Source organism: Ambystoma mexicanum, chromosome 14 (assembly GCF_040938575.1).
Source record: "Ambystoma mexicanum isolate Mex_15411 chromosome 14, UKY_AmexF1_1, whole genome shotgun sequence".
NCBI classification, from domain to species: Eukaryota; Metazoa; Chordata; class Amphibia; order Caudata; family Ambystomatidae; genus Ambystoma; species Ambystoma mexicanum.
In genome coordinates this window covers 193382747-193401014 of record NC_090940.1, presented here as the reverse complement: position 1 = coordinate 193401014, position 18268 = coordinate 193382747, and the positions used below count along the sequence as shown (strand labels likewise).

At 40.9% G+C, this 18268-nt stretch overlaps 1 protein-coding gene across 2 annotated transcripts in view; it reads right to left on the bottom strand.

Moving 5' to 3' along the window:
• LRRC9 (leucine rich repeat containing 9) overlaps positions 1-18268 on the bottom strand; it is a 2495628-nt gene that overhangs the window by 2018537 nt on the left and 458823 nt on the right. For both annotated transcript variants that reach the window (XM_069638901.1, XM_069638902.1), the window contains one exon: positions 16823-16893. In XM_069638901.1, the coding sequence (XP_069495002.1) occupies positions 16823-16893 (71 nt within the window). The remainder of the gene's footprint in view (positions 1-16822; positions 16894-18268) is intronic.

Here is an 18268-nt window from a genome sequence, read left to right as displayed (position 1 = left end):
GCTGGCCTCAGGATGTCTTCAGCTTCAGGTGGGGTTCAGGTTTCATCCCTCTGCTTGCTGAAATGACAATGGTTTTTTGCATCTTGTCTGGAATTCTGCTTAAGTGGTGGGAGAGACTATGAGGGCTCAGTAATGCGTGGTGGACAGCTGCTTGTAGTTTTCCCAGTATTTGTCATTTTATTAATAAAAGAAAATGCAAAGACAACCCAACTAAGCCTACTCTACCAAGGAGTTCCCTGCATAACCTAGGTTCTACGGGAAAAGCTCCTAGCGTACACAAAAGTGGCCCTCACACTAAACAACAAAGCATTCAAACTAAATCATAAACAACATAAATACATTATTACCAAATAGCCAGTGACTTGGATAACTTCCACTTGTCCTGGGTTGATCCCTTTCCCCAAGAATGTCCAAAGTCAATCTTTCACAAAGAAATGTAAAGTCTTGCATCAGTTCTTTAAAGTTCCAAAAGAAGCAAAGGTCCACCCAAACAAAATTCCACTGTAACAGTTCTTTCTCAGTTTGTTAAAAAGTTCCCTTTACAATGTCCACAAAGGAAACTGCACCAATGGTAATCCTGGATAGCCTCCCTCCAGGATAGACTTGATAACGTACGAAACAAAAGTACCACTTCTGCTTCTACAATGGTACATCTTTTTGTAACTTCTACAGCTTCTTCGGTATAAATTGTCAGGATGATTCTTCTAAGGGGATGCTTTCCTCTTGGCAACTTCCTTCTACTAAATGCACTGTAGAAGCAGGCTCCCTTGCTTCACAGTATACTATTGCTTCAACCACCTTTAATATAATGTTTTGTTATACCACAGTTCTGTTAGCTCTACTGCTGCTTGGTATTTTGAGGATTTATTAGGCAACTTAAAGACACGACTCTTCGACCTCCACAGGTAGGCAAGGCAATCTTCCTTCCTATGTCACAAGAAATGGGCAGCCTCATTGCCTCTTCTATCTGTTTTATAGCTACCACTAGAATCTGTTTTGTCTTCTAGACTGTTTCTTTCTCTCAGCTTCAACAGTCTCAGCTTTATAGATTATGGATTCATATTTTTAGCAAGCACCCAACTCCCTTGACCAGCTTTATGCACACCTTCTTGATTCCAGCAGTTACCCCAAAGCTGTATTGCCATTCTTCCAGCCTTGGATAACCTTGTGACGCTTCTATCACTACTACTCCATCGCCTATGGCTGACGGCGTCTGCATTGAGGATTTGTCAACAACTGCAATTTACCCACTGATTGGGCCACCTGCCGACCAAGTACCCATGTCTTTTTCCTGACGATTCGCAAGTCGGGCCACATCACACACAGCATGCTGCTGCGCCAGTGATTACAACCAAGTAAGAACCGGAATGTCTTTCCGAACTGCAACTCTGATGCACGTTCATTAAGCCTGCACCGTTCTGTTGGCAACCACGGCCCAACCACTCACAGTTTCTTTACAAAGAACCTGACAAGGACAAGGTGGCTTCTGCCATAGGAACTACGATCAACGCTAGCAACCTGTGGCAATTCTAAAAGAAATATCCTCTAGTCTGACGTACCTTTCGCTGACTATTTCTCACCTAACCTGGAGAAGCAAATCAGTGACGTTATATTTACATCAAAATTTGGGGTAAACCATGTCTGTGAAGACTTTTTGGAAGAAATCCTCTGTCCTGAAGTTGGCCGTGACATCTATTTCTGAATAGACACTTGAGATAATGTCTAATTCGATATATGGCTGAAACATGCCGACACACTACCTCTCAAAAGACTACTAATGATAGCTGTCTGATTATTTAATTTCTGTTAAAAGTATGGTTCACTGAGTGACGTACACCCCTGTGATTCTATGTTTTAGTTTCTATTGTGTTTATATTTATGCATTCGTTTGTGTGCAGTTTCTCATTTTTTAAAACTTTTGTACTATTAAAAAAGTCTATTTTCCTAAAAATCATTCCATATGTCTTTCTGTCATTCTAGTTGGTCTTGTTCACTGAGAAAACACTTCATTATGTTATGCAAATATTAAATTGTGTGTGACAAATACTCCAATCTCTTAACTCTCAGGTCCTTGTAGAAAGGGGTCATCAATTCTCCATGCTACTGCACTCTTTTTTGCTTCTATCAGAGAACAGTGGATTGATAACAACTTTAACAACTTCAAAACATAGATGGTTAGTTCTTATTAGGTCTGGGTTAAGGTTACAATGGATTTTCCTACTGGCTTGGGTAATGCGTGACCTTCTTGCTACTTCAGCAACTTCTATAATTAAAAAGTACTTTGTTTTGAATGTTACAAGATTTGTGTTTCACAAAGGAAACAGAATTAGGTACATGTGACCACCCTTTGATGGAGAATTTCAACTACAAAGTCTTGTATTCCCTTTCATTCATACAGAATGCAGCTTCAAAGTGAATCGGGAATCACCATCATTCATACGCAACCTTTCTTTGCTGTTTATATTCTTGTAAAAATTCAGGAAAGTCAGCTGCTACCTTTATAGTGATTGCAAGTGGCGTTATCCCTCTTAATTGGAGCCATGCAACTACTCCGGTAAATCAATTTAATACAACAATGGAAAATGAATGATTTTTCTTATACACAAGCAATTAACTGGTCTTAAAAGTGTGCGTGATACATTTTCTTTGTTGTCCAGAGTTCCCATGGCAACAAACTATTTTTACTTGCTCTTACTTCTATGCAAGTTCAAATAGAGCTGGTTAAAGTTACCAGCAAGGAGTTTTTAATGAATTGGAGTACAGAGCTTCATTCACCAGCTCCAAAACACTCTAGTTGCGGGCAGCTTCTACTTCCTGCTACTACTACTTTACGCACGCTTGGGACCCACACCCATCGGCAGCACTGGTGTCTCCGATCCGGCCTCATTCACAGAGAGTCTTATTCTCTCCCACTTCCCTCGGCTTGCTTCTGCACACAGGCCTCGGGTAGCTACACGACTTCAGCTCTGCAGTCACAGCTATTAGGCACACCTGGGGAATCCATTAACTTCTTCAAGTCTCTCAGTCTAGCCACAGCAAGACAGGGTTTGTGAACACAGGACCAACTCAGAACCTGCAGGTGAAATCTGCTCTTCTCTCGTCCCGGCGTCACTTCCTCGTGAACAGCCAGCCTCAAGCGCTTCTTCTGCTACTACTGCCAACCTTCCAGCTCATGCTCCAGCTCCTTCCTACTGCTCCTTCCTGCTGCAGCCTTTTATGCCTCTCAGGTGGGGCAATTGACTTCAGGTGCAGGCCCTTAAGGTTAATTGCCTAACCCTGGCAAAGGCTGTTAGGCCTACCTGCCCGTCCTTTACTTCTGCATACCTCCTCAGCACCCTTCTTCGTCACAGTCCCTTCAGGATTCTGGGACACATAGTTCATTTTAACAAAATTAGGTTTTTACACTTTTTACATTTTTAAGGGTGGTGTAAGAGGATTCAATTCAGCACTACAGCTAAATTAACGCCTAGTCTAAAATACTGAATGAAAACCCTTATTGATATATCTTTATGTCCAGTTCATGCGTTCTGGATGACTACCCCTATATAACACCCCTCTCTTGGAATCCCCCTGACCCCACTGAGCCAAGAAGTAGTTCTGTTTTGCAAGTTAAAAGGTTTATTTGATAAATTAAACAATAGATATATATATATCCCACTTTATAATAAATTAATAATTGAATATCACACTTAATCTGATATGATAAAGATTAACAACGGAGAATCTGGCACTAGCACACTTCGTTATAATCACTAAGGAGTTGAAATGAAATGGATAAGGTAGCACACTGGTAAATAGGTACAGAAGTATAATGTGGTAGAGAATGCTTTATGTAAGCTCAGGTGGATGCAATATTCAATGAATGCAGTACAGAAAATACTCAATATGATTTCAACCAAACAATGTAATCACTTTTCTCTGGCTATTCACTCCCCCCCTCTTTATGCAATGCAAGGAAATGGGAGGAAAGCACACAGTTCTCAGAAATGCAATCAATGTAATTCAGTTCAATCCCCCCAAGCACGCTTACAGAAAACAGATAGGAGTTTTGAAAACACAGGCCCAAATGCTTTGATATGTGCTAGCAATGGATGAGAAATATGCTGGAAATGCTTTTAATTCCCTTTCAGAGGTTCAGGGTGAGTGATATCTAGTTAATATTAGCTCAGGCTCACTCTTGCAATGATTCAGGGATAGTTAGCAGGTTAAACGAATTTCTGGCAAATGGAAGGCAAGCAGCAGCAGTTTTTACATGTGAAGAAATTTGCAAATCGCGGTAAAATTCGCGGATGCGCCGAGCGCTATTACAGGAGAACCACAAGGACTATCTCTATCGTTTTGGGGTCCTATGAAAGCCTAGGATCTCAGCTTCCAAAGGAAAGTTACTGCAAGTCTCTAGCACAAACGGTTGCGGAGATATGAGCGATTGAATAAAGGTCGTTTTTCAGATTTGAAATTTTAAACGCACACTTTTTCAGCTTTAAAAATGATGGCAGGATAACACAATTGCTAAGCTGCAGTTCTACTTAGGTTAAAAATGGATTGAATTATATTATTTTAACTAGGAGATTGGTTCTGCACAGTTTTCTAGGTACTCACACTATATTCTTGAGTGAAATGGGCCTCGCCATGGATCTGGTCAGGGTTTTAGACTCGCCTCTGGTCTCTGCACTTCACAGTGATCTGGGTCAGCTCTCTCTGGTTCTCTGGTCTGGGTCTCTAGTTCTGGATAGATTGAAGTCTCTAGTTTGGCTCTCTGGTGGTTTGATGGAGGTAAAGTATGGATTTTTCCGGCAGAGCGTCCCGCTGCAGATGGAATTGAAGGTCCCTATCTGTCCTGTCTGTCTGCTTTTATGTGTTTAGAATGTGGGTGTGTTCTAGCATCACTGACCCTACCTCTCTCTCAGCTTCTAATTGGTCAAACTTCCATTTATCATTTGATTGGGGAATGAACTGTGAGTCAGAGGGATGTCATTTTATGGCTTGCAGATAGGACACTCCTCTGTCAGATTGCACATATTCTATATTTGATAATAAAAGACATATTTCACAGTTACACAGTTGCTTGAAATTACATATACATGGTGTGGCTGAATTTAGCCATGTCTCTGTCCAAATCTGCTCTTTCTAGGAGCTTGCATTCAGAAATGGCACATATTTGACTTTTTAACTGATTTTTCAATTTCTGACATTGACCCAACTTTACATACATGTGCGCAGGGAGTATGGACATTAACTGATGAAGTTTCAGATTTTTAACATGCATACATTTAGAGTTATATCCACTTTTCCGCTAAAACCCCCCTGAACACGCCACCGGGTCGAAAAACCTCTTAAAATGTGGGCAGAAAAATCACAAGAATTATGGTATTTATAAAATTTTCACATGTCCGCTCTATGAATGATCCATCTTTTTAAAGTTATGTTCTGGCTCCAAAGGGGTGTGGTTTCCTCTCAGCACAAGGTTGAATTTCTGGTTTTTCCAGTTCTGCCAAGCCAGCTTGCTCTCACAGGCAGTGCCCCTCCCCTTTCCTCAGGAGGAAGCCACTTTTTACGACCATTTACGACTCCTACCAATAAAACCTTTGCCTGAGCCAGGACAGGGCTTTGTTCACTTTCCTGCAGAGCACAGGTAATTCAATTATCAGATAGATGGCATATCCTTAGTGTGAGCAGCAAAAGGGCATCTAGGCCTGGGAACACAGCTGTGACTCAAGTTTCACTCCTGATGGGGGTAGTTGCCAGGCAGAATTCAGTTCCTTAAGCCAGGTTTCAGATAAAATGTCACTTTTTGTTCCCCAGTTCCTGCATTCAAATAAAACTAAACATTTTTACATATGCAGCTAGAATGCTGATTCTAAGTGCAAAACTATGACATTTCAACAGTTACAAAGGCATGTGACACCAAACATAGGTCACTCATTTAATCTAAACATTTTCGATTTTAGTGTCTTTAAATCCAGTGCAACTTAAACTGCTGACTCCATAGCTCAGCCAGTTTTGTTATAAGCATTGTTCTGGGCTCTTCATTTCCCAGATTTTGTAGGCACACAAAACTCCATTCTACCAAATGTCTGCTGGTGTTCAGTGAATATTTTGCACATATTGCAATGTTTGAAATAGGCACTTTGGCTTGCCTTCAGAGAAACACAGGGTGGTTTTAAACTGCCGGCTTTTGGATAGTGGTGAGTACTGGTACTGCACCCATTTTTGGGATTTAAGAAAATGAATTCCCAACAATTCTAGGTTGCATTTGGCAATCAGCATTGCCATTCTCAATGGTTTCAGACTACTGTGCGGGTAGTCCAATGGTGGTTTTAAAGCGCTTTGAAGCTAACCGCGCTACTGTTTTTCCTTTGGCAACCCATTTCCCTCATGGCAACCCGGCCTTTCATTCTCGCACTGGTGGGTGGCAAGTGAGGCAACCATTTTGGTGTGCGCACAAACTGCGCAGCTTTCCTGGATTTCGGCGCACATGTGGGTTTTCCGCCATCTTGAATTTTCTAAGCCCACAGCACCAAATGTTGTGGCATGATAGCTTAAACGTGGGTCAGGACACCCAACAGTGGTTGTAATTCCTTTAATATTTTTAGAAGGATTGTGGGGTTTGTGAGAAACCAGAGGGTATTCTCACTCCTAACACCCCTGAATCTTCTTCTCAGGTGGCCAGGGAAAGGCCATCGCTCTTGGATCCTGATCCTGGGGACGAGAAGCGAGGGAGGATCACCTGGTTGGAGGATCCTTGGGGACTGGGAGTGGGGTACCCATAGGAGAGACATGGTATCCCCCTTGTCTTGTTGAGAATCAACTAAACCCTCCCCGACCTTTATAGGTTATTGTAAAGCGGTTACCCTCCTCTCCCACATATAGTACTTGACAGTACTGGGACGAGGAAGAAGCAACTAAGAGTAATGAACACTACACTCTTTCACCACTTTAGTACCGGGACAAGGAAGATGCCTACAAATAGCTATGAGGGTCAGGCATGTCCCTTTAATTATGGTCAGGCAAGTCTTATTAGAGATCCACACCTGCAGCCTATAAAGGTGCTGCAGGTGTATAAAGAGAGACCAGTGGAGCAGAACAAAGAGCAACAGGGTGGCCTGTGTGGGGGAAGACCAGCAGGGGACCTTGCTTCAGAGGAGGCAGCTGTGGTGGGACCGGACAAGAATCCAGGAGGCCGGCAAATTCCCCACTGGGCCATGTACTTATTGCAAGTCTGGGAGCCTGTGTGACAGAGGATCGGTAGCAGGAGCTGGGAGAGAGCACTAAGAAGAAAGGATGCCGTCCGCATCTGGAAGGAAGCATTCTGGTTGCCAGAGTGCAGAGAGAGACACGCGGCAGGCGAGCGGGGAACGTGAGGGTGAGCTTCCCGGCTTCAGCTCTGAAGGAGAAACAGAGGGAACTGCCGGAAGGAGATGCAATGAGCTGGTGGGTGTCGGGGAGGACACTCAAACACCGGGGCACTCCTACAAATACAAATTGAATACAGAATTGAATGGAACTTTAAAAGTGGTCTAAAGCAATGCTTATTGAATACCACACTGAATGGAACTTTAAAATGAAGCAGCATGAATGCTTATTGAATAACGAATTGAATGAATCCCTAAAGTTAAGCATTATAAATTGTTGAATGGAATAAAGAAAAACATCATGTGCCAAGCACAAAGTGAATAATTCAAATGCCCATTTGAAAACAAATTACAGAAAAGGGCACAAGTGTGAGAGAGTCATAAGAATGGGGTGTGAGCAAAACACAATTAAACTGAACTTTTATGAATGAATGCAGTGAGATAAGGGCAAAGACTGGAAAGGATGTGTGACAAGTGACGGCGGAGCCAAGAGGCTGACAAGGAAAAGCCAGAGGAGTGTAAAGCTACACACCAAAAGGCAGAGAGTCAGGGATCCTGGCTGCGCGACCTGTGATGGGTGGACTGTTTGGTCTTGACAACTGCCCATATACCAGTAAGCCCTAAATGTTGAAAACCAAAGACATTTTGATGATGAAGTTAAAGTATTGGGGAAGGGAACCTGAGACTTGAGGAGCTACATGTGTGGTCTTGAGAACAAAGCCTCTAGACCATTTGTTTTCTGTGAACTGTGTTGCTTGGAACTTGGGGAAGGAAACCCCAAGGACTGGTTTTTAACTGTATCACCTTGAACTGGAGAAATGTAATTATGAGACTTTTTTGTGGAACTTTCTTATACTTGGGGAAGGGGAGCTGAAAGAAAGATGCGAGCTGGAATAACTCAGAACTTTGAGTTGAACACTATTTTGTTTAATTTTCACATCCCTACACATTGTTTAGCTTTATTTGTAAGGGCAAGGATAGGTGTTGGACACGAACAGACTTAAGTTGAACTCTTTGACTCAGACTTTCCTTAGTTTCGTTCAGGTAAGGAAATCCCACCTTAGCATAGGGCAAGTTAGGTCTTCTACCATCCTGAGATTTGATTTAATAAAGTATTTTACTTTGAACTTTAAGTCGGTTGTCTGTGTCTTGCTTCATGATGCCTTCACGGGTTTAACCTTATTAGATACAGGAGGTATTAAAAAGGCTACATTTCCATCATTTCTTTTGGTATACCTTTGACATTGAGGAATATGTTTAATTTTAGGGATACAAAGACCTGTTCTTTTGATACAACACGTGGCAAGGTTACAACCTTGGAGTGTACCCTTTCATTCTCACTAGGAGGTTGAGATATATCAAAATGACAATAAGCCAGTTCATACTGTAACCCAGTGGCAAGAGTATCCTTCTCAGAGTAGAAATACTGTGTCTCACGCCACGGAAACTCCCCACCACCCTGGGTCTTGTCTCAACCCAGGTTATCCTTCTCAGTACACCACCCACAGGATTGGAATTAGGAAGCATCTGCCCTCTCCTGACCGCCTGGGAGAAGACTTTAGGCAGGGTTTTGGTGAGGGATCCACAGGTTTCCCACAAGACTTTGTTGTATCTCTCCAGCTTAAATCAGCTTGACAATTTAAACATATCTCTGCTACACAGATTAGTGCACGCTTAAGGACATTGGAGCAAAGGAGTAGTTATTGCCTAGTTTTGTTTCTTATTTTCTCTCTTGAAACTTGATTTGTTTGTGCCCAAACTATCATTCCAAAAAGCCCTATATTAGATTTGGATGTGCTGGTGTGTTCTTTACTGTGGTGTATTTGCAGTTCCTCTGTCACACCCTTGCATGTCCCATTTGACCTACATGACTCACAGTTGGCATTTGTCATCATCCCCTATCTGGTGTCTCACGCTGCAGTCTTTTGACTCTAGATCACACGTCTCCTTCCACTTGGAGATGATGTGACCTTGATGAATTTTTACCATCGCAAAATTAATTGAGATTCACAATATAAAATCAAAGGGTTGATTAATTGTAAGACCACTTACTGTGTATATGTTACTAAGTTTGCAAATGTGGCAAGAAAAATATTTGAAGCATAAAAATTAAAATAGTAAAGCATCGCAGAGCTATAAAGAGTAAGGATCCCCAATACACTAGGGCTTCACATTGGGAAGGCCAATACTGTGTCCAGACTTGGAAAAACATGACAGTATTTGGAATACAACATATTAAACAACTAGCATCTTTGCAATGGCCAGAAGCAAGATGAGGTTTTCCGTTAGGAATAATAGAATTTGGATGGAATATCAGCAACAAATTGGTTGCTTACCTTTAGCGTTAAATTCAATTTTTACTAACAAACGACGGTGTCATTTTCTAAGGCTTCAATATACTACAATCTCTTATGTGTTCTGTTGTATAGCAACAATTCAAAACACTTTTCCCTTTACTTATCATTGAAATTATAATTTAATATAATATGTTTCTCAATATGAACTACCATACCAAATTGGTACCCATGGAAGCAGTTTCTAATTTTTTAATGGTCTTATATATGTTTTTAAACCCTCAAATCAAAATGCTGCTCACGTTGAGTCTTTTATCCTGTTTGATTATGCCTCCAAAATGTTTACAAAAGTGGGACCATGTGTGCAGTCTTTGTATGTTTTTTTTGCAAAAAGAAACCATTTAACAATAAAACTGTTCACACAAAACACTGTTTTTGGTTCTTATTATGTTTACCCATATGAACATATAAAATGGTGCAGGCCGCATGCAAATCAGATTCCATATGTGGAAACAATGAAACATTTACAACATGAAGGTTATGTCAAGTGTACCTTAATAGTGAAATAATATATATACACGTCATCATAGAATAAACACGTTACTTGATCCAACACTACTGTGAAACCTGATAGTATGGAGAAGCCTGGTTTGTTATCATTACAGAATCATTACCCATCATTAAAGAATCATTAGCCATTATTATAGAATCATTACCCATTTAGGGATCCAGTTATCCACCATACATTCTGATTAGTACTGATTAGTAGTGAAATGAAGTAGTGACATTATTAGACTATCCACATATTTGTATGCATTTGCAATTTGCTATAGAATGAGGCCTGTTACATTTGAAGTGCCATGTAGAGACACAGGTTATATTTGTAGAGACATGTAGACACATGTAGAGATATGTTGTTATGTATTATGTATACATTGTAGAGAGATATGCATGAGTGTGCACTTAGAATATGCATTGAGTCTGCATATAGATAGCGGTTGGGTTTGCGAGAGAAAGAGTAAACGCTAGACAGAGATGTAGCTGTCTCTGAAGCCATTCAGAAACTGTTCGTTCCGCAGAGAGATTGTTTTGAGTTACACTGGTACATAGAATGTCAACAGTTTCTTGGCAGGAAGGTCGTAACTTTGTCTGAGTAGAATCGAATGAGACGGCTTGGCTTATCAGCATCTTGGAGGCCTTGTGTTCGCAGACAGCAGACAGAGAGAAGGTCGGGGCAGGCAGCACCATGAAGGCAGAGCTTTTGCAGGCAGAGACATGCAGAAGGAGAGAGGAAGTGAATGTAGAAATATGAGGAGATGGTGGGATGGTAGGATGGTGACCGCAGACAGAAGAGGCCATGGTATAGATATGATGACAAATGTCATGATGACCAGAACACGCAGTGATTGACCAGAACACACAGTGATTGAAAAGTACAAGACAGGCATCACAGACTTTTAGGCACTGCTCACATTTAGAAATGCTGACAGACAGAAAGAGAGGCATTTTAGCTTAGAGAGACATGTAACCATGGATAATTATATGTCATTGTACAGTATAATGAGAGGTGAGGCTCTGAGATTTGAGTGGCTGCTCTTTGCTGGTCTGCTCTCTGAGATAGAGAGGGAGTTGGAGTTCGAGATGACACACTGACACTCAGAGAGGAGAGATGACTTGGAGAGGCGTTTGGGAGTAATTGGATGTACTTCGGGAAGTGGTTTTGCATGCAGCAGAATCCGATGATTTTGGCTAATATGCAGATGGGAAAATATTCTGATGAGAGCTGATGAGATCGATCTGGCAGGGATCTGGCAGAGAGAGGTCTGCCCCTGAATGACTGGCTGGCTGGCTGGTTGCAGAGTTAGCTGGGGAGGAGAGACAGAGCAACACAGAGCAAAAGGGGAGTATTGTTGAATAAGACATGTGCATGGGGAATTAGAACAGGCACTTACACAGAGCTTTGGCTGACATATAGATGGGGTAATCAGACAGGGTTGGTCTGAGAGAGAGAGAGAGAGAGAGAGAGAGAGAGAGAGTGTGAAGTATGGTGTGATATGGAGAGGAATGGTGTGGATTTGAGTTGCTATTAGATTGCTTGCATTAGAAGTCTGTAAGGCTTACAGTTATTGCATTGCTGGTAGATTTGCACCAAAAGCACAAAAGGTGCAAATTCGAGATTTGCATTATAGTAGTGTTTGCATCATGCATTACTATGTATGAATAAAAGTGTTTAGATTGTTGAATCGATTCATGGGCTTTCTTTGTGTCTTATGTTAGTGTGTCCATATGAGTAAGATAGGAGTAATCTAGGAGTAACAGTGCACAAAGGCGCTGAGATACAAGAGCAGGGGGGGGCATAGTGATCCACACCCTCTAGGAGATTTGTCTGGGTATGACAACATGGTTGCCCACGCGGGGCTAGGCCAAAGGTAGATTTGTTGCAGTTTCCACACTACTTCCAACTAGTTTAAAATATATTTTTCCGCTATTTAAAGACATCTTGCGATAATAAGCAGGCATAAAGAAAACATGCCACTATAGAATTTGAAGACCTGCAGGATTAATTCAATAAAACCTTAGGTAAGGCCCATTGTACATATTTATTATCAAATACACATATTATATAACCACTATTTTATTTTTATATAATACTTCATCTGAATACAAAGTATATATGTATTTATAAAGGTTTTCCGTGATAGGAGTTCCACCATTATTCATAGAATTATTTAATTTGAAATTCATTTTTTCTGGGGAACACCTCCAACATAGGAGTTATTTAGGGAGGTTTTTCATGGGTTTGTGGCAACAGGTGTCTATCCAACCTTGTGGTAAAATTGGACTATTATACCACTATACAAGAAAGGTTCCACCAGTGCTGTAACTTCTTATAGACCAATCAGTTTAATGGGCATTGATTGCAACATGTTTATCCATATCATATTAACTGAACTACATAAATGTATTGGTGAAAAGGCAATCCTGAATTGGTTTGAAGGTGGCTTCAAAGTTGGTCCCTCTCCGGTTGGCCAGATTGTTATTCTCTCTCTTCTGATAAGCAAGTATGCATTTGCCAAGAATATGTCAACACATGTCCACCTTTCTGGATTTTTCCCCAGCTTTTGACCTTGTGCTGAGAAAGGGGATATGGATCAAATTGGCAAATGTGGGCACAGAGAACTTTGTTAGATATTATTAGGGCATTACATTTCAAGACCAACGTTCAGGTATGATTTGGCCCCAATGGTCAATTAGATCAGATGAGCCCGATAGCAAGAGGGGTCAAACAAGGTTGCCTCTTAGTGAAGGTCCTTTTTTGCCATTACATTAATGACTTGGTGCATTGTGTTCGAGGGGCATCTAAAGATGTTCCCTTCATTAGCAATAAGCCCGTCCCAAATGCTTTTATGTGCTGATGATTCAGTTTTACTTGCCAGGATACCTATTGCCCTCAAAGCTCAATTGAAAGCTGTGGCAGAGTATTGTAATCTGAATAATTTAACTCTAAACAAGTCCAAATCTAAAATTATGTTGTGTAAAAGCTGACATAATAGTAAACCTAACTCATGTTTTAAGCTTGGTGGGGAATCCATTGAGCTAGTTGATCGTTTCATCTACCTGGGGGAGTCCTTATCATCAAATGTGGCCTGGAACATCCAGATAGATCTTACCACGAATAAAGCAGCAGTAGCCATGTATGTAGTAATTTAACTTGTAAGAAACATAATGACAATTTTGGGCCTAAAGTAGAGATATTTTTTTTAAGAGACGTTTGGCAGTGACGTGGCATATGATGAGGAGGTCCAAAAGGTCCACTGAGTGGGAATCTGTGAACGCACGTTTTGTAAACAGCTTCCCTATCTACTGCAAGGATTCCTGAATGCTGCCCTTCAAGCCGACGTAGGATTCATGTAACAGGAGACAGTGAGCAAGTCTCCTTCCTTGAGTTACAGTCAAGGGAGCTGGTAGACATGGGTCAGGAGGAGCATTTTTCACATCCATTTATCTCGCACTCTAGGAGACATCTGATATAAGACATTATCACTCTGGGAATGAGAGCCATTTTGGAGCCCAATTTTGTGGTGTTAATTGCTATAGGTCCTGTTTCAGTCAAACATCAACACAGCCAAAGGGTGCATCTGCTTGTGTTTAATGAGGGGGATTTGGTACACCTATCACAGTTAGGCTGGGTTGATGTCCATACAGGTAGTCCAAGGCAAAAACCATTCTTAGAAGATTTACCTAATCCTCAACATAGACATATTGTATGCTTTGGCCGGAGCCAACAATCCGGCACCGACAACCAACATGAAAAGGTGGATTTGCTTGCCGAACTCAATATGCATATTGTGCTAGGCAAAGGACGAGACTCTTTACCACTTTTTTTTATCTGCCCAACACACGAAGATTTAAGGTCTATTCATATCACTCCTGCACTACGGAAGAAAGACCTTTTAGACAATTTCAATGATGCAAGTCAACGGATTTTAGTATATTTGGGGCTTGGAGATAGAGAAACTAACTTCTATGGCCATTCAGAGTCTTCAGATGTCCAGAGGCTATGAGTGATGGTTTTATAATGTACGTATCTCTCCCCTGGGTAATCATAAGAAATCATATTTTACTATTTATTGTGTGGTTTCAATCTATGTTTTATGACATTCTACTTTTTATGGTTGTACTTGGTATTCAATTGTTATTTTTATGTTGAATTGCTGTGTTTCTGTCTTTGTCATGATAGGCTTGTATGAGACAAAAGTGTACTAACATAATCAATTAATGTAACATAAAAGGGTCAATAATCAACCTTTCATTTCTAACATATTCATTAGAGCTCTTACTACTTATGAAATAATTTACCACTTAAACTAGAATTATGATGCATTCCTCCATTGCAACACATTATCAAATGTTGATATCAATGACCCTTCTTTCTGAAACAATGAGTCATATACATGTATTCATCTTTATTTTACTTTTAGGGAAAGATATGTTAATTAATTCAATGTAATGTATTTAGGTTTTCAATTGTATGTATCATATTTAAACAGCAGGAACTACATGGCACATATAACAAAATGTGTTTTCAAGGTATAGGTGTTACACAAACTAGCAACCATTAGTTCCAAAAATAATGTATTCAAGTTGTTTTAAAGAAAACGTATACAATGTAAAAATATTCATTTTTTATATGTATTCTAATATCCATGTATGTTTTGCTTATCTTTTTACCTTACTATTTGAAATCTCTCTAAAATACAGAAATACGTGTGCAAAATTATATAGCTTTGTTGAACAACAAGAGAGTAAAACACTGGCCACAAAATCATTTCTGTCACCAAAAATCAGTGAAGTACTTGTCATTGGGGGGGGGCAGAGGGGGAATATTAGCTACGGCAAACCGAAAATAACAAAATAACAGATTAGCGGGTGGTATGAGATGGGTCATAGAAAAAACGTTCCTTCTGTTGGATATCTAGGTTTACTCAGATCACTCTCAAGGGCGACCGAAAGCCACATGGTTAAGTTCCTAGATATTATAGTTATTCTAGGTCAATATTTACATGTAGTGCATCAGTTGGCTCTTCTGAATCCTCACCCAATCACATATGCTGGATGAAGCTGTTGATAGAGAAGAACTTGATGGAGATAAACATCCTTTTTCCAATGTCAAGCCACTAAACCCTATAATCTCAGCAACCCCAATGTGGCATACAGATTCCACTCAGGTTCTTTTGTCCTCATATGTTAGTGGGGCCACCTCTACAGTCGGTATCCTGGCAATATGATTAAATAAAATACATAAAACTCACAAAATCACTGCATGATTTATTTATACAATAAAGAAGCTGGACTGAATTTTCAAATGTGATCTCATTATTTTTTCTTAGGTTGGAAGGACAATTTATGAAGGTTGTTTGTCCACAATAGTCATAGTGTATCTCAGCTGCCTGGAATTTACAGAGGCAGACTGAGTCGTTACCAATTCTTGCCAGCATGACTGTAAAGTCTGGACTTTGGACTGAATCTGCATATTGGGCCTTTCCCTACTGAAAAGCCTCCCAGGATTGTTCATGGTGACTACAACTGACTGGGTGGCTGAAATAATGTTTGAATGCAAGCAAACTTACATTATTTATACAATTATGGAGAGTCTATTCCATGTACTTATTGTCATTTAGAAGGAAGGATAGTGAACTTCTGCTTGATAAATTCTTGAATGAGAATTCCTGCCCTCCAGAGTGAGACAAAGACTGTGCTTGTGCCCTCTCTTTCAGTAAGACTAGCCGGAATACGTTCTTAGTCATGTGCTCCTCTGGTCAACGGCCATGGCCAGTGTGTTGACTCTGTTGATGGAAGAGAGGACCAGCAGAGAACAGGGATTTCTCACAGCCTTATGCTATAGTTTGTCTCCCACAGCTTAGCAAATCAAAGGCCATGTGTTGTAACCCCAAATGTAGGGTTCAGCCTGTGAGGCAAAACAACACATTGCCCTCACCATCTGTGCAACACAAGATTACTTTTCACACAAAATTATTGTTATTGTGAGCACACACTGAAAGAGTGTATCCATGCATGTTCTTCTGTGCTGGTATCCCCTTCAAGGGTGCCATGTCTTTGCTGAACAAGAAAATATGCATCACAACCCATCATTGTTGAATACTGCTCCAGAGGTTCTTAAACTGCTCTGACATCCAACAGAACTCGTTAACTGACTGCAAGTCATCGCTAACACCAAAGACCATGAACATTAAGAGGCCTGAGTCCAACAAACACAGACAAATAGAAGAGCCAAATAGCCATGCTGCAGGTTCTGACATCAGCTGAAGGACCCCCATTCATGAGCTATCACCCACACCCACATCATACTTGCTAGTTGTGGCACACACTAGATTTCTCGCCACAATGTTCTGAGGCCAGTTTTGAATCTCATGTTAAAGTGGTTCAACATTCTGGATATCTACAGTGCCAGCCAATAAGGCTGTGGCTGGCATCAACTAGGAAATCTAAGCTAGCTTTTAAGCATGAACCTCTGGGACATCCTATAGTTCAAGGGACATAATTACCTATCAAGCATGGGCATTTGTGAGTCATGGTAAGCCTAAAGACAACAGTGACCCTTAGCTGACCCAAATAGTTAAGTACTTTTGAATGATGGAGGCTACAGGTACATACCTTAAATGAACATATTCTGTTGCCAGAGAGGTTTAATGTCTCAAGGTTTTCATTTGGATCTAAGCAATTTCCTGTAAGAAAACATGATGGGTAACAAAGTGAGAATATTATGTGAACAAATTCGAAGTAGCAGCAAAACACACAAAAATAGAAAGTGTGGATAAAGCACAATTACAATCAAAATGATTCTTCATGCAATGTGAAATTTGTGCAGAGACAACATAAACTTGCAACATTGAGAGTCCTAATCAAACTGAAAGTACTCTATTAAAATTATGAAGTTCTGTACAATTTAAATGTTATTATTGTTTTTAAGTTCTGTTTATCATTTCCTAAACACAAAACAATGATTGCTTCATGTATTCAAGTGCAAATAAGAGTGCATTTAAAAGGCTATTCCACTAAATGATTTGCCTCTTAAATAATCAAATGAATTTTTTTCAACTCCTATGTATTATTTGCTTGAATTGAATTCTTGTTACTTTCAACTAGAAATGTTGTATACAGTGTACATGGAGAAAGGTACATATGCACCAGATTAAAGGGTATTCGATAAACCATGATTGCAGAAGTTCAGGAAATTAGTAAAGTTGAGTAAGATAAGGGGATTTGAAAAACATAACAAGGTTCATGTAGGTGACTGATCATTTTTGTCTGTGTTCTGTATATTGTGAGGAACCAGAGAGTGTCCTCACTTTTTTTCCATCGGCATCCTCTGCTCAGGTGGCCAGGGAAAGGCCATTGCTTTTGGATCACGACCCTGAGGGTGGATATGCGATGGAGGATCAACTCAGTGGAGGGAACTTGGGGAGTGGGAAGAGGACGGCTTTGGGTGAGGCACGGTATCATCCTTTCCCTTATTAAGGAGAACCCGATATTCTCCCGGTCTTTGTAGGCTATTATCAGTCTTTGTCCCTTTCTTCCACCCAAAATGTCCCACAGCCATTTCATGTTAAGAATGGGATGAGAAGGAAACAACCAGGAGGTATGCATACTTACATTCATTCACAACACTTTGGTACTGAGACAAGGAAGAGGGCTTTGGAGGAGTTCTATTGTAATAGACAGGAATGTCGAGCTAATAGGTTTCCACATGGTCAGGCAATTAAAGTGAAGTACTCACACCTGCAGACATTTAACAATTCCCCGGTGTATAAGAAGGGTGATCACCCAGCAGAGGGGGAGAGATGGGCTGCAGAGAAGGACGCGGCTCGTAGGAGCGGAGCAGACTTGAGAGGAAGCAGCTTGAGGGAAGTCGTGGGCAGCAGGAGTGCGAGGGTGACGCCGGGGCGAGAACTGGCCCTGAGGGGGCCAGAAAAGCCGCTGTCCTCCTGCCTGTGTACACAGCAGGAGTTGTGGGACACCGAAGCCTCCCAAGCGCTGCAGATCGCTGTGAGAGCGATAAGTGGTCTCTGTAGCTTCTGCTATGGAAGCGTTTCAGAGAAC